At 46.2% G+C, this 15,690-nt stretch overlaps 1 protein-coding gene across 1 annotated transcript in view; it reads left to right on the top strand.

The window, feature by feature from the left end:
* Positions 1 to 13,179, top strand: part of LOC121291243 — a 163,336-nt gene extending 150,157 nt beyond the window's left edge. Inside the window, exon 5 of the mRNA XM_041212318.1 lies at positions 9,392 to 13,179. Within this exon, the coding sequence (XP_041068252.1) occupies positions 9,392 to 13,179 (3,788 nt within the window). The remainder of the gene's footprint in view (positions 1 to 9,391) is intronic.
* The last annotated feature ends 2,511 nt before the right edge of the window (positions 13,180 to 15,690 follow it).

Below are 15,690 nucleotides of genomic sequence, written 5' to 3'. Positions count from 1 at the left end.
CAGCTCCTTTTATCACAGTCTCTGGTCCCACTCACCTCACCGATCCTTTTCTCATATTCCCTGTTCCCACTTTCCTCATCGCTCCTTTTATCAAATTCTCTGGTCCCTCTCTCCTCACTGATCCTTTTATCACAGTCTCTGCTCCCACTCTCCTCACTGCTCCTTTTATCTGAGTCTCTGGTCCCACTCACCTTAGTGAATCATTTATCACAGTCTCTGGTCTGACTCGCCTCACCGCTCCTTTTATCACAGTCTCTGGTCCCACTCTCCTTACCGCTGCTTTTTCACAGTCCCTGGTCCCACTCTCCTCACTGCACGTTTTATCACAGTCTCTGGTCCCACTTTCCTCACTGCTCCTTTTATCACAGTCTCTTGTCCCACTCTCCTCACTGATCATTTTATCACAGTCTCTGCTCCCTCTCTCCTCACCGATCCTTTTATCGCAGAATCTGCTCCCACTCTCCTCACTGATACTTTTATTACAGTCTCTGGTCCCTCTCTCCTCACCGCTCCTTTAATCACTTTCTCTGGTCCCACTCTCTTCACAGCTACTTTTATCACTGTCTCTGGTCCCACTCTCCTCACCGATCCTTTTCTCATTGTCCCTGTTCCTACTTTCCTCATCGCTCCTTTTATCAACTTCTCTGGTCCCTCTCTGCTCACTGATCCTTTTATCACAGTCTCTGTTCCCACTCTCCTCACTACTCCTTTTATCACATTCTCTGGTCACACTCTCCTCACCGCCCCCTTTATCACAGTCTCTGGTCCCACTCTCCTCACTGCTCCTTTTATCACAGTCTCGGGTCCCAGTCTTCTCACTGATCCTTTTATCACAGATTTTGGTCCCTCTCTCCTCACCGCTCCTTTTATCACAGTCTCTGGTCCCACTCTCCTCACTGATCCTTTTATCACAGTCTCTACTCCCACTCTCCTTTCCGCTCCTTTTATTAGAGTCTCTGGTCCCGCTCTCCTCACTGCTCCTTTTATCACTGTCTTTTGTTCCACTCTCCTCACTGCTCCTTTTATCACATCTTTGGTCCCTTCTGCTCACTGCTCCTTTTATCACAGTCTCTGGTCCCTCTCTCCTCTCCGCTACTTTTATCAAAGAGTCTGGTCCCACTCTCTTCACAGCTCCTTTTATCACAGTCTCTGGTCCCACTCTCCTCACCGATCCTTTTCTCATATTCCCTGTTCCCACTTTCCTCATCGCTCCTTTTATCAAATTCTCTGGTCCCTCTCTCCTCACTGATCCTTTTATCACAGTCTCTGCTCCCACTCTCCTCACTGCTCCTTTTATCACTGTCTCTGGTCCCACTCTCCTCACTGCACGTTTTATCACAGTCTCTGGTCCCACTTTCCTCACTGCTCCTTTTATCACAGTCTCTTGTCCCACTCTCCTCACTGATCATTTTATCACAGTCTCTGCTCCCTCTCTCCTCACCGATCCTTTTATCGCAGAATCTGCTCCCACTCTCCTCACTGATCCTTTTATCACAGTCTCTGGTTCCTCTCTCCTCACCGCTCCTTTTATCACAGTCTCTGGTCCCTCTCTCCTCACCGCTCCTTTTATCACTGTCTCTGGTCCCACTCTCCTCACCGATCCTTTTCTCATAGTCCCTGTTCCCACTTTCCTCATCGCTCCTTTTATCAACTTCTCTGGTCCCTCTCTCCTCACTGATCCTTTTATCACAGTTTCTACCCCCACTCTCCTCACTGCTCCTTTTATCAGATCTTTGGTCCCTTCTGCTCACTGCTCCTTTTATCACAGTCTCTGGGCCCTCTCTCCTCTCCGCTACTTTTATCAAACAGTCTGGTCCCACTCTCTTCACAGCTCCTTTTATCACAGTCTCTGGTCTCACTCTCCTCACCGATCCTTTTCTCATATTCCCTGTTCCCACTTTCCTCATCGCTCCTTTTATCAAATTCTCTGGTCCCTCTCTCCTCACTGCTCCTTTTATCACAGTCTCTGCTCCCACTCTCCTCACTGCTCCTTTTATCACTGTCTCTGGTCCCACTCTCCTCACTGCACGTTTTATCACAGTCTCTGGTCCCACTCTCCTCACTGATCCTTTTATCACAGTCTCTGGTCCCACTCTCCTCACTGATCATTTTATCACAGTCTCTGCTTCCTCTCTCCTCACCGATCCTTTTATCGCAGAATCTGCTCCCACTCTCCTCACTGATACTTTTATCACAGTCTCTGGTCCCTCTCTCCTCACCGCTCCTTTAATCACAGTCTCTGGTCCCTCTCTCCTCACCGCTCCTTTTATCACTGTCTCTGGTCCCACTCTCCTCACCGATCCTTTTCTCATAGTCCCTGTTCCCACTTTCCTCATCGCTCCTTTTATCAACTTCTCTGGTCCCTCTCCGCTTACTGATCCTTTTGTCACAGTCTCTGCTCCCACTGTCCTCACCGATCCTTTTATCACAGTCTCTGTTCCCACTCTCCTCACTGCTCCTTTTATCACAGTCTCTGGTCCCACTCTCCTCACTGCTCCTTTTATCACAGTCTCGGGTCCCAGTCTCCTCATTGATCCTTTTATCACAGATTTTGGTCCCTCTCTCCTCACCGCTCCTTTTATCACAGTCTCTGGTCCCACTCTCCTCACTGATCCTTTTATCACAGTCTCTACTCCCACTCTCCTTTCCGCTCCTTTTATTAGAGTCTCTGGTCCCGCTCTCCTCACTGCTCCTTTTATCACTGTCTTTTGTTCCACTCTCCTCACTGCTCCTTTTATCACATCTTTGGTCCCTTCTGCTCACTGCTCCTTTTATCACAGTCTCTGGTCCCTCTCTCCTCTCCGCTACTTTTATCAAAGAGTCTGGTCCCACTCTCTTCACAGCTCCTTTTATCACAGTCTCTGGTCCCACTCTCCTCACCGATCCTTTTCTCATAGTCCCTGTTCCCACTTTCCTCATCGCTCCTTTTATCAAATTCTCTGGTCCCCCTCTCCTCACTGATCCTTTTATCACAGTCTCTACTGCCACTCTCCTCACTGCTCCTTTTATCTGAGTCTCGTGTGCCACTCACCTTAGTGAATCATTTATCACAGTCTCTGGTCCCACTCTCCTCACAGCTGCTTTTTCACAGTCCCTGGTCCCACTCTCCTCACTGCTCCTTTTATCAAATTCTCTGGTCCCACTCTCCTCACTGATCATTTTATCACAGTCTCTGCTCCCTCTCTCCTCACCGATCCTTTTATCGCAGAATCTGCTCCCACTCTCCTCACTGATACTTTTATCACAGTCTCTGGTCCCTCTCTCCTCACCGCTCCTTTAATCACTTTCTCTGGTCCCACTCTCTTCACAGCTACTTTTATCACTGTCTCTGGTCCCACTCTCCTCACCGATCCTTTTCTCATTGTCCCTGTTCCCACTTTCGTCATCGCTCCTTTTATCAACTTCTCTGGTCCCTCTCTGCTTACTGATCCTTTTATCACAGTCTCTGCTCCCACTGTCCTCATCGATCCTTTTATCACAGTCTCTGTTCCCACTCTCCTCACTGCTCCTTTTATCACATTCTCTGGTCACACTCTCCTCACCGCCCCCTTTATCACAGTCTCTGGTCCCACTCTCCTCACTGCACGTTTTATCACAGTCTCTGGTCCCATTCTCCTCACTGCTCCTTTTATCTCAGTCTCTTGTCCCACTCTCCTCACTGATCATTTTATCACAGTCTCTGCTCCCACTCTCCTCACAGATCCTTTTATCGCAGAATCTGCTCCCACTCTCCTCACTGATCCTTTTATCACAGTCTCTGGTTCCTCTCTCCTCACCGCTCCTTTAATCACAGTCTCTGGTCCCACTCTCTTCACAGCTACTTTTATCACAGTCTCTGGTCCCACTCTCCTCACCGATCCTTTTCTCATAGTCCCTGTTCCCACTTTCCTCACCGCTCCTTTTATCAACTTCTCTGGTCCCTCTCTCCTCACTGATCCTTTTATCACAGTCTCTACTCCCACTCTCCTTTCCGCTCCTTTTATTAGAGTCTCTGGTCCCGCTCTCCTCACTACTCCTTTTATCACTGTCTTTTGTTCCACTCTCCTCACTGCTCCTTTTATCACATCTTTGGTCCCTTCTGCTCACTGATCCTTTTATCACAGTCTCTGGTCCCTCTCTCCTCTCCGCTACTTTTATCAAAGAGTCTGGTCCCACTCTCTTCACAGCTCCTTTTATCACAGTCTCTGGTCCCACTCTCCTCACCGATCCTTTTCTCATATTCCCTGTTCCCACTTTCCTCATCGCTCCTTTTATCAAATTCTCTGGTCCCTCTCTCCTCACTGATCCTTTTATCACAGTCTCTGCTCCCACTCTCCTCACCACTCCTTTTATCAGTCTCTGGTCCCGCTCTCCTCACTACTCCTTTTATCACTGTCTTTTGTTCCACTCTCCTCACTGCTCCTTTTATCAGATCTTTGGTCCCTTCTGCTCACTGCTCCTTTTATCACAGTCTCTGGTCCCTCTCTCCTCTCCGCTACTTTTATCAAAGAGTCTGGTCCCACTCTCTTCACAGCTCCTTTTATCACAGTCTCTGCTCCCTCTCTCCTCACCGATCCTTTTATCGCAGAATCTGCTCCCACTCTCCTCACTGATACTTTTATCACAGTCTCTGGTCCCTCTCTCCTCACCGCTCCTTTTATCACTGTCTCTGGTCCCACTCTCCTCACCGATCCTTTTCTCATTGTCCCTGTTCCCACTTTCCTCATCGCTCCTTTTATCAACTTCTCTGGTCCCTCTCCGCTTACTGATCCTTTTGTCACAGTCTCTGCTCCCACTGTCCTCACCGATCCTTTTATCACAGTCTCTGTTCCCACTCTCCTCACTCCTCCTTTTATCACATTCTCTGGTCACACTCTCCTCACCGCCCCCTTTATCACAGTCTCTGGTCCCACTCTCCTCACTGCTCCATTTATCACAGTCTCTGGTCCCACTCTCCTCACTCCTCCTTTTATCACAGTCTCTGGTCCCACTCTCCTCACTGCTCCTTTTATCACAGTCTCGGGTCCCAGTCTCCTCACTGATCCTTTTATCACAGATTTTGGTCCCTCTCTCCTCACCGCTCCTTTTATCACAGTCTCTGGTCCCACTCTCCTCACTGATCCTTTTATCACAGTCTCTACTCCCACTCTCCTCTCCGCTACTTTTATCAAAGAGTCTGGTCCCACTCTCTTCACAGCTCCTTTTATCACAGTCTCTGGTCCCACTCTCCTCACCGATCCTTTTCTCATATTCCCTGTTCCCACTTTCCTCATCGCTCCTTTTATCAAATTCTCTGGTCCCTCTCTCCTCACTGATCCTTTTATCACAGTCTCTGCTCCCACTCTCCTCACTGCTCCTTTTATCTGAGTCTCTGGTCCCACTCACCTTAGTGAATCATTTATCACAGTCTCTGGTCTGACTCGCCTCACCGCTCCTTTTATCACAGTCTCTGGTCCCACTCTCCTTACCGCTGCTTTTTCACAGTCCCTGGTCCCACTCTCCTCACTGCACGTTTTATCACAGTCTCTGGTCCCACTTTCCTCACTGCTCCTTTTATCACAGTCTCTTGTCCCACTCTCCTCACTGATCATTTTATCACAGTCTCTGCTCCCTCTCTCCTCACCGATCCTTTTATCGCAGAATCTGCTCCCACTCTCCTCACTGATACTTTTATTACAGTCTCTGGTCCCTCTCTCCTCACCGCTCCTTTAATCACAATGTCTGGTCCCACTCTCTTCACAGCTACTTTTATCACTGTCTCTGGTCCCACTCTCCTCACCGATCCTTTTCTCATTGTCCCTGTTCCCACTTTCCTCATCGCTCCTTTTATAAAATTCTCTGATCCCACTCTCCTCACTGCTCCTTTTATCACTGTGTCTGGTCCCACTCTCCTCACTGCTCCTTTTATCACAGTCTCTGGTCACACTCTCCTCACCGCCCCCTTTATCACAGTCTCTGGTCCCACTCTCCTCACTGCTCCTTTTATCACAGTCTCGGGTCCCAGTCTCCTCACTGATCCTTTTATCACAGATTTTGGTCCCTCTCTCCTCACCGCTCCTTTTATCACAGTCTCTGGTCCCACTCTCCTCACTGATCCTTTTATCACAGTCTCTACTCCCACTCTCCTTTCCGCTCCTTTTATTAGAGTCTCTGGTCCCGCTCTCCTCACTGCTCCTTTTATCACTGTCTTTTGTTCCACTCTCCTCACTGCTCCTTTTATCACATCTTTGGTCCCTTCTGCTCACTGCTCCTTTTATCACAGTCTCTGGTCCCTCTCTCCTCTCCGCTACTTTTATCAAAGAGTCTGGTCCCACTCTCTTCACAGCTCCTTTTATCACAGTCTCTGGTCCCACTCTCCTCACCGATCCTTTTCTCATATTCCCTGTTCCCACTTTCCTCATCGCTCCTTTTATCAAATTCTCTGGTCCCTCTCTCCTCACTGATCCTTTTATCACAGTCTCTACTCCCACTCTCCTTTCCGCTCCTTTTATTAGAGTCTCTGCTCCCCCTCTCCTCACTGCTCCTTTTATGACAATCTCTGGTCCCACTCTCCTCACTGTTCCTTTTATCTGAGTCTGGTCCCACTCACCTTAGTGAATCATTTATCACAGTATCTGGTCCCACTCTCCTCACTGCTCCTTTTATCACAGTCTCGGGTCCCAGTCTCCTCACTGCTCCTTTTATCACATCTTTGGTCCCTTCTGCTCACTGCTCCTTTTATCACAGTCTCTGGGCCCTCTCTCCTCTCCGCTACTTTTATCAAAGAGTCTGGTCCCACTCTCTTCACAGCTCCTTTTATCACAGTCTCTGGTCCCTCTCTCCTCACTGATCCTTTTATCACAGTCTCTGGTCCCACTCTCCTCACTGATCATTTTATCACAGTCTCTGCTCCCTCTCTCCTCACCGATCCTTTTATCGCAGAATCTGCTCCCACTCTCCTCACTGATACTTTTATCACAGTCTCTGGTCCGACTCTCCTCACCGCTCCTTTAATCACAGTCTCTGGTCCCACTCTCTTCACAGCTACTTTTATCACTGTCTCTGGTCCCACTCTCCTCACCGCTCCTTTAATCACAGTCTCTGGTCCCACTCTCTTCACAGCTACTTTTATCACTGTCTCTGGTCCCACTCTCCTCACCGATCCTTTTCTCATTGTCCCTGTTCCCACTTTCCTCATCACTCCTTTTATCAACTTCTCTGGTCCCTCTCTGCTTACTGATCCTTTTATCACAGTCTCTGCTCCCACTGTCCTCATCGATCCTTTTATCACAGTCTCTGTTCCCACTCTCCTCACTCCTCCTTTTATCACAGTCTCTGATCCCACTCTCCTCACCGCGACTTTTTCACAGTCCCTGGTCCCACTCTCCTCACTGCACGTTTTTTCACAGTCTCTGGTCCCACTTTCCTCACTGATCATTTTATCACAGTCTCTGCTCCCACTCTCCTCACTGATCCTTTTATCACAGTCTCTGGTCCCTCTCTCCTCACCGCTCCTTTAATCACAGTCTCTGGTCCCACTCTCTTCACAGCTACTTTTATCACAGTCTCTGGTCCCTCTCTCCTCACTGATCCTTTTATCACAGTCTCTACTCCCACTCTCCTTTCCGCTCCTTTTATTAGAGTCTCTGGTCCCGCTCTCCTCACTGCTCCTTTTATCACTGTCTTTTGTTCCACTCTCCTCACTGCTCCTTTTATCACATCTTTGGTTCCACTCTGCTCACTGCTCCTTTTATCCCAGTCTCTGGTCCCTGTCTCCTCACCGCAAACTTTATCACAGAGTCTGGTCCCACTCTCTTCACAGCTCCTTTTATCACAGTCCCTGGTCCCACTCTCCTCACCGATCCTTTTCTCATATTCCCTGTTCCCACTTTCCTCATCGCTCCTTTTATCAAATTCTCTGGTCCCTCTCTCCTCACTGATCCTTTTATCACAGTCTCTGGTCCCACTCTCCTCACTGATCCTTTTATCAGAGTCTCTGGTCCCACTCACCTCTCTGCTCCTTTTATCTGAGTCTCTGGTCCCACTCACCTTAGTGAATCATTTATCGCAGTCTCTGGTCTGACTCGCCTCACCTCTGCTTTTTCACAGTCCCTGGTCCCACTCTCCTCACCTCTGCTTTTTCACAGTCCCTGGTCCCACTCTCCTCACTGCACGTTTTATCACAGTCTCTGGTCCCACTTTCCTCACTGCTCCTTTTATCACAGTCTCTTGTCCCACTCTCCTCACCGATCCTTTTATCACAGACTCTGGTCCCACTCTCCTCACTGCTCCTTTTATCAGAGTCTCTGGTCCCACTCTCCTCACTGCTCCTTTTATGACAATCTCTGGTCCCACTCTCCTCACTGTTCCTTTTATCTGAGTCTGGTCCCACTCACCTTAGTGAATCATTTATCACAGTATCTGGTCCCACTCTCCTCACTGCTCCCTTCATCACAGTCTCTGGTCCCACTCTCCTCACTGCTCCTTTTATCACAGTCTCTGGTCCCACTCTCCTTACCGCTGCTTTTTCACAGTCCCTGGTCCCACTCTCCTCACTGCACGTTTTATCACAGTCTCTGGTCCCACTTTCCTCACCGATCCTTTTCTCATTGTCCCTGTTCCCACTTTCCTCATCGCTCCTTTTATCAACTTCTCTGGTCCCTCTCTGCTCACTGATCCTTTTATCACAGTCTCTGCTCCCACTGTCCTCACCGATCCTTTTATCACAGTCTCTGTTCCCACTCTCCTCACTCCTCCTTTTATCACATTCTCTGGTCCCACTCTCCTCACTGCTCCTTTTATCACAGTCTCGGGTCCCAGTCTCCTCACTGATCCTTTTATCACAGATTCTGGTCCCTCTCTCCTCACCACTCCTTTTATCAGAGTCTCTGGTCCCACTCACCTTAGTGAATCATTTATCACAGTCTCTGGTACCACTCTCCTCACCGCTCCTTTTATCACAGTCTCTGGTCTGACTCGCCTCACTGCTCCTTTTATCACTGTCTTTTGTTCCACTCTCCTCACTTCTCCTTTTATCACTTCTTTGGTCCCACTCTCCTCACCGCTCCTTTTATCACAGTCTCTGGTCCCACTCTCCTCACTGATCCTTTTATCACAGTCTCTGGTCCCACTGTTCTCACCGCTCCTTTTATCACAGTCTCTGGTCCCACTCTCCTCACTGCTCCTTTTATCAGAGTGTCTGGTCCCACTCTCGTCACTGATCCTTTTATCACAGTCTCTTTTCCTTTTTTCCTCTTTGCTTATTTTATCACACTGTCTGGTCCCACCCTCCTCACTGCTCCTTTTTGCAATCTGTTGTTTCCCTCTCATCCCAGCTGTCAAGACTTGATTCAGTGGTTCTTTTATCCTCACCTTGTGCCTGTCATGAAGTGTAATAGAAATGTTAATTTTGAAATTTCTTTTTATTTTGTAGGTGTTACACTATGGGATTTGAAAGCATTACAAACTGATCTGAATGTTCAGTCTCAGCCTAATACTGAATTTCACATCATTGCATCTGACACCATTGAGAAGAAAGCCTCTGCACTGAATGTTAACGGATCATTAAAAGCAAGTTTCTTGGGTGGATTGATAGAGGTGAAAGGGTCTGCAAAGTATCTCAATGACACAAAGAGTTCGAAACATCAGGCACGTGTGACCCTTCAGTACCGAACAACAACCAGGTTTGAGCAGCTGTCAATGAGCCACTTGGGACGGCAAAATGTAACCTACCCATACTTGTTTGATCAGGGGACAGCTACTCATGTGGTTACAGCAGTGTTGTACGGGGCTCAGGCTTTCTTTGTGTTTGATCAAGAGGTCTCTTCAACAGATACCCTACAGGATATTCAGGGTAACATGCAGGGGATGATTAAAATTATTCCTGGGATTGCAGTTGAGGGTCAGGCCTCCCTAGAAATGACAGATCAACAAAAATCCGATTCCCACAAATTCAGCTGCACCTTTTATGGGGATTTCTCCCTGGAAAACAATCCCACCACATTCCAAGATGCCATCAAAATCTTCAGAACCCTGCCAAAGTTACTGGGACTTGATGGAGAGCATGCAGTGCCTATGAGAGTCTGGCTCTACCCACTCAATAAATTGGACTCCAAAGCTGCTCAGCTGGTACGGGACATAAGTATCGGACTGGTCAATCGCTCCCAGTCTGTGCTGGAGCAGCTCAATGAGGCAGTGATGAGATGCAATGATATGATGGGAGACAGTGTCACTGTTCAATTTCCAGAGATTGGGAAAAGGATAATGAAATTCCGCGAGATGTGTCGGGAGTACAAACTGGTTTTCCAGAAGACTTTAGCCAGAGTGTTACCATCTATCCGAGGAGGTGGGGTGGAGGAAGGATTATTGGTGGACATTCTGAAGAACAAGGAACAGTCACCATTCAATTATCAGTCACTGATCAAATGGCTGGATGGCAAGGAGCGGGAAATGAATGTGGTGAGATATTATCTCCTAATATTGAAAGATATACACGTTGTGAAATCAAGGAGTGAGTTGGATAGAGAAGTGTTGAATCCAGAGACAGAATATGTGGTCTGCTTCACATTCACATCACTGTATCAAGAGGATTTCTATCTGTCAGGAGCAGACAGCTACCTACAATCTCACACAACTGAGGAAATGCAGATATCAAATCCTGCTCACCAGGTTAGTGCAGAACATCATAACCAGCAGTGGTTTAACTCGGTGTCTGTATCCCAGAAGATGAGGGAATGCTCTCGCTTATTTCTGGATTTTTTCACAGCCAACAGAGCACGAGGGAAAACAAAGTTCATTATTGCTTCTGTGCAGGATGACAGTAATGTAGGAGCATCGATTTACCTGTATGGGAGAGGGTTTATGGTGAGTCACTGCTTTGAACTCCCATCACAGCCAGAGAGACCTGTGGTTAGTGAAACAACACATGACAGTGTGACACTCCAATTACAGCCACCAAGATACGGTGCTGGTGAGATTGTTGGGTACGAGGTGGAGTACCGAGCTACCCAACAGGAGGAATGGACAACTGTGGATACATCAGATAAATCCGATTCCCACACAATATCTGGGTTACAGCCACACCAGGAGTATCAATTCCAATACAGAGCAGTGATCAAGGCAGGAGTCAGCATGGTCAGTGAGAGTTACAGTGTCACCACACTTCCTACAAGTCCACCTGGTAAACCTTTGCCACTCCAGGTTTACTGGTATGCTGCAACACTCACCTGGGACAGGCCGACTGAGATTGGAGCTGGTGCTGATATAGTTCAGTACAGGATAGAATATAGAGAGGGAAGGGAAATTACCTCCAGCACAGAGAATGGATTATGGGAGGAAATAAAGACAACAGACAGTGAATGTCGTTACACTTTAGAGGGATTGAAACCCAAGACAAACTACAGAGTGCGAGTGTCTGCTGACTGTGGAGAAGAAGGTTCTAGTGCACCAAGTGATGAGGTTTTAATGGAAATAGAAAATGAACCAAAGAGACTGGCTGAGAAACTTCACAGAGAAAGTACATTAACATCCAAAGGGAACCCTTCCATTTACACAATCCCCTTAGAGAAGAAGACAATTGACATGGATGGACACCGTGTAAAATGCTCCTTTGGAAAACCTACCAAAAAACATAGTGTGAGGGCAATCATGGTTCTTGGGGCAACAGGAGCAGGGAAAACAACCCTCATCAATGGAATGATCAACTACATCCTGGGTGTGGAATGGGAGGACAACTTCAGATATAAATTAATAGACGAAGGGACAGGAAGATCCCAGGCTGAAAGTCAGACATCCTCAATCACTGCCTATGAACTCCATCATCGAGAAGGATTCCAGATTGATTACTCTCTCACTATCATTGACACTCCGGGATTTGGAGATACCAGGGGGATAACCCGAGATAAATTGATCACTGATCAGATCCGAGAGTTCTTTACTTCCCCAGCTGGTGTTGATCAGATTGACGCCGTGTGTTTTGTTGCTCAAGCCTCTTTGGCTCGCTTGACTCATGCCCAGAAATACGTCTTTGATTCAATTCTTTCCATTTTTGGCAAAGACATTGCAGAGAACATCCAAATTCTGGTGACATTTGCAGATGGACAAGTTCCCCCCATTCTGGAGGCCATCAATGTTGCTGAGGTACCATGTCCCAAAGATAAAAAAGGTTTTCCAGTTCACTTCAAGTTCAACAATTCAGCCATATTTGCTCAAAGTTCAGTTCCTGGAAACTCTTCTGGAACCAAGAGGAGCCCTGAGGATAGCAATGAGGAGGAAGATGAGGAGGATGGTGATAACTTTGATGCAATGTTTTGGAAGATGGGATCAAACAGTATGAAGAAATTCTTTAGAGCTCTGAACAAAATGGAAACAAAGAGTTTATGCTTGACAAAGGAAGTCCTCAGGGAACGTCAGCAGCTGGAAACTGCAATAGAGGGATTGCAGCCTCAGATCAAAGCTGGTCTGACGAAACTGGAGGAGATCAGGAGGACACAACAGGCTTTGAACCAACACCAGGTTGACCTGGATGCAAATAAAGATTTTGAGTATGAAATTGAAATCACAGTTCCTGTACAGATAGAAATCAGTGGGAATTATATAACCAACTGTCAGAGATGTCACTTCACCTGTCACTATCCCTGTGGAATTCCTAATGATGATGGTAAAAAGGGATGTGCAGCAATGGGCCAGAATGGATACTGCACAGTCTGTCCTAATAAATGTATCTGGAATGTTCATTTCAACCAAAAGTACAAATTTGATTATGAAAATAAAAAGGAGAAGAGGACATACAATGAGCTGAAGGAGAAGTATGAAAAGGCATCTGGTGAAAAGATGACACAGCAGAAAATCATGGAGAAACTTAAGCAGGAATTCGCTGATTTTCAGGATGTCGTGTTGGAGCTGATTGAACAATCATCCCAGAGCATTTTAAGACTTGAAGAAATAGCTCTCAGACCAAACCCATTATCAACTCCAGCTTACATCGACCTGTTGATTCAATCTGAGAAAGAGGAGGCTAAACCTGGGTACCTGGACAGAATTCAGTCACTAAATAAAGTCAAGCAACAGGCTGAAATAATATCAAAAGTTGCTGGGAGAGAAGAGCTGTTACCAGAGGAATGGAAACAATATCAAGCTGGAAAGGAAAGGAAAAAGGCCAGACATGGAGTTCTAGGGTTGATATCTAACGTGTACCATTGGATCAGTCATAAAACCAATTAGCTTGAAATTTTAATTGACGATTAATATTGCTCAGCTGTTTCAAGTATGGGAAGCAGATGTTTCACCCTGTTGATCATTTAAGCCTTTACTAATTTGAGTAGGTTTATCCAGCTGTTTCTTATCTAGAGAACAGCTATTTCACTCAGTTGATAAACTAATGCCTCATTCTGTTTCACTGATTGAACTAACTATATCCAAAGATTTCCAAGTTGGAGAGCTCAGATTTCTCAGTTGATAAATTAATTCTATTTCACTAATCTAAATAACTCTGTAGGGTATAGGATTTTTTGGGTAAACTTTAGCATGACTAACTTGTAGGAATAATGACTCTTTGGAGATGTTGGCTAATTTTTTTTAAAAAACAGCCCTGTAAATTGTCAAATAAACATTTGTGTTCAGATAACCACATATCAGAGACCTTTAAATGCTGATGAGAAGCCCAGGAAACTACAATAAACTGTCATCAGAAGCAGAGGAGAAGAAAACCTTTTTTATTGTTGTTTGAAGTCACAAGGCTGAGACATAGAAAATCTTTTTCAGAATCAATTAGATTACCTCAAAGCTGTATAAAAAGGAAAATAAATGGATCTATTTTCAGGATAGGAGAAGCAATTATCTGGGCAAGGCAACATGAAGAGGTGGCAGGAAGTGAAGGTGAGGAACAATCCTGAGGAAGAAGGCTTGTAGTGGTTAAAATATTGCAGTAGGTTGGAGTAAGAAGGAAGAGGAAATCAAGAAATATATAGAGAGAAAGCACCAGAAGAACTATGCAGAAGTAGGCTCTTTTTTCATTCTTTCACAAGATGTGGGCGTCACTGGTTAGTCCATCTCTAATTGCCCTTGAAGGTGGTGATTCTTCTTGAATCTCTGCAGTCCTCATGAGTGTTGTTCCAGTTCTCAAATGTAATACAGTAAATTTGGAGTGTAAAGAAAAAAGGTTACAAAAATAAAGCAGTGGAAAATGGTCTGGTTACTGACCACTACAACAAATTATATTTGTATCAGGGAGTGTAATAAAAAACTAAAAAGAGAATTCAGAAGCACAGATGAAGACTGCTGGTTTTGAAATTGACTGAAAGTGGTTGGAGATTATTGGGAGAGAGGACAAGAGGAAACATCCTTATGTGGTAGGAAAATCCACAGTCTGGAAAATGGAAATATTACCAGTCAGAAGTAGTGTAGAAAGGAAATGTATAAGAGACATTGAGGATATAAATCTGGAAATCCTAATCAGGTGTTCTTGATTAAAGCAACAGCATTGCAATTTGGAGGTCATTGTAAAGCTAATGGTAGTGAGGATCCATGAGGATGAAAAGAAAAGCTCAAGGTGGGATTTTATGGAGCCCGCAAAAAGGGAAAACTTATCGATTAATTGGGAGCTGAAATTTTGAATTTTCCCAACAGCAGGTTGAGATGACGAAGTCAGCAGCATGTTTGTGGCGTGTCGAGCCTCACAGTGGTCTGTGACTGGTTCCTATTTGTAAAGCATTTGCATGTGTAATGAATACTCATTAACATCCAACATTTTAAAATAACATTTGACCTTCAAGATTAAGTTAGTGGCACAGCAGAATCTCTTGGTACCCGGGTCACATTTGTTTAAAGGTGGCGTGCACCAGTCAGCTTTGTGTAATTGTGTCTAGGGGAAGCGGTTTTCTCTGCTGTACTCTGCAGTAGAAGGGATGGGAGCAGGAGAATGGCATCTTGTGGTTTGGGACCAGCAAGGCTGAGGGGTGGGGGAAGAGGCATCGAGAAGTGGAAGAGGGCAGGGAATAGTATCCTGGGTGTGGAGGGTTGGGTGGTGGTGATGAGCATGAAATGACTGGAGGAGGGTGGATGGTAACGGTTCGATCGTGAGCCTTACGTTGACCATTTCTGCAATGCCTCCAGATGCATATGCGGTGCCAGGATTGGAGATTGAAGTGGGAGGGGCCCAGACTGTGGCGGGTGGAGTGTTGGGTGTGGATAATGAAAGGAGTTGAAAATCTCTTTGCTCATTAGTTCTATGGGTGAAATCCTTGGACACAAGTTCTCAAAAGACTGCCTTCTTCAATTGTTTGTATACCTATGAGTTTCAGACACCCAATATTCCTTCAAGTCTGGGAACAGAAGGATGCAACAAAGGGGGGCTCTTGCTGGTTAACTAGAGAGGTGGAAATGTCAGCATCAGGCAGCACCAGAGTGGGAAGAGGGGAAGGTTGGTCAGTTGCAGCCATCCAGGGAAGGGAGCATAGAAGATGGGCATTAGTATTTGGTAGCAAAGTTGTGGCCATGATGCAGAGCCTCCAGGACATCCTTTCATAGCCTGCCAGTGGCTGCAGCATTGTCAGCTGATGGTGAGTTTCACCCATGAGAAGCTTACCCCTGCTGCAGAATCACATGTTTTCTGTGCATGCCAGCTGTACTTAGATTTTTATTTAGAATTGCAGGAGAAATGGGAAAGAGCAAGAGAGTGGAAGCAGTACACAGTGCCGGTTATGCTGATGGGAATGACACACCACAAATAAAATC

Source organism: Carcharodon carcharias, chromosome 19 (assembly GCF_017639515.1).
Source record: "Carcharodon carcharias isolate sCarCar2 chromosome 19, sCarCar2.pri, whole genome shotgun sequence".
Lineage (NCBI taxonomy): Eukaryota > Metazoa > Chordata > Chondrichthyes > Lamniformes > Lamnidae > Carcharodon > Carcharodon carcharias.
This window is presented reverse-complemented; position numbering and strand designations above follow the sequence as displayed.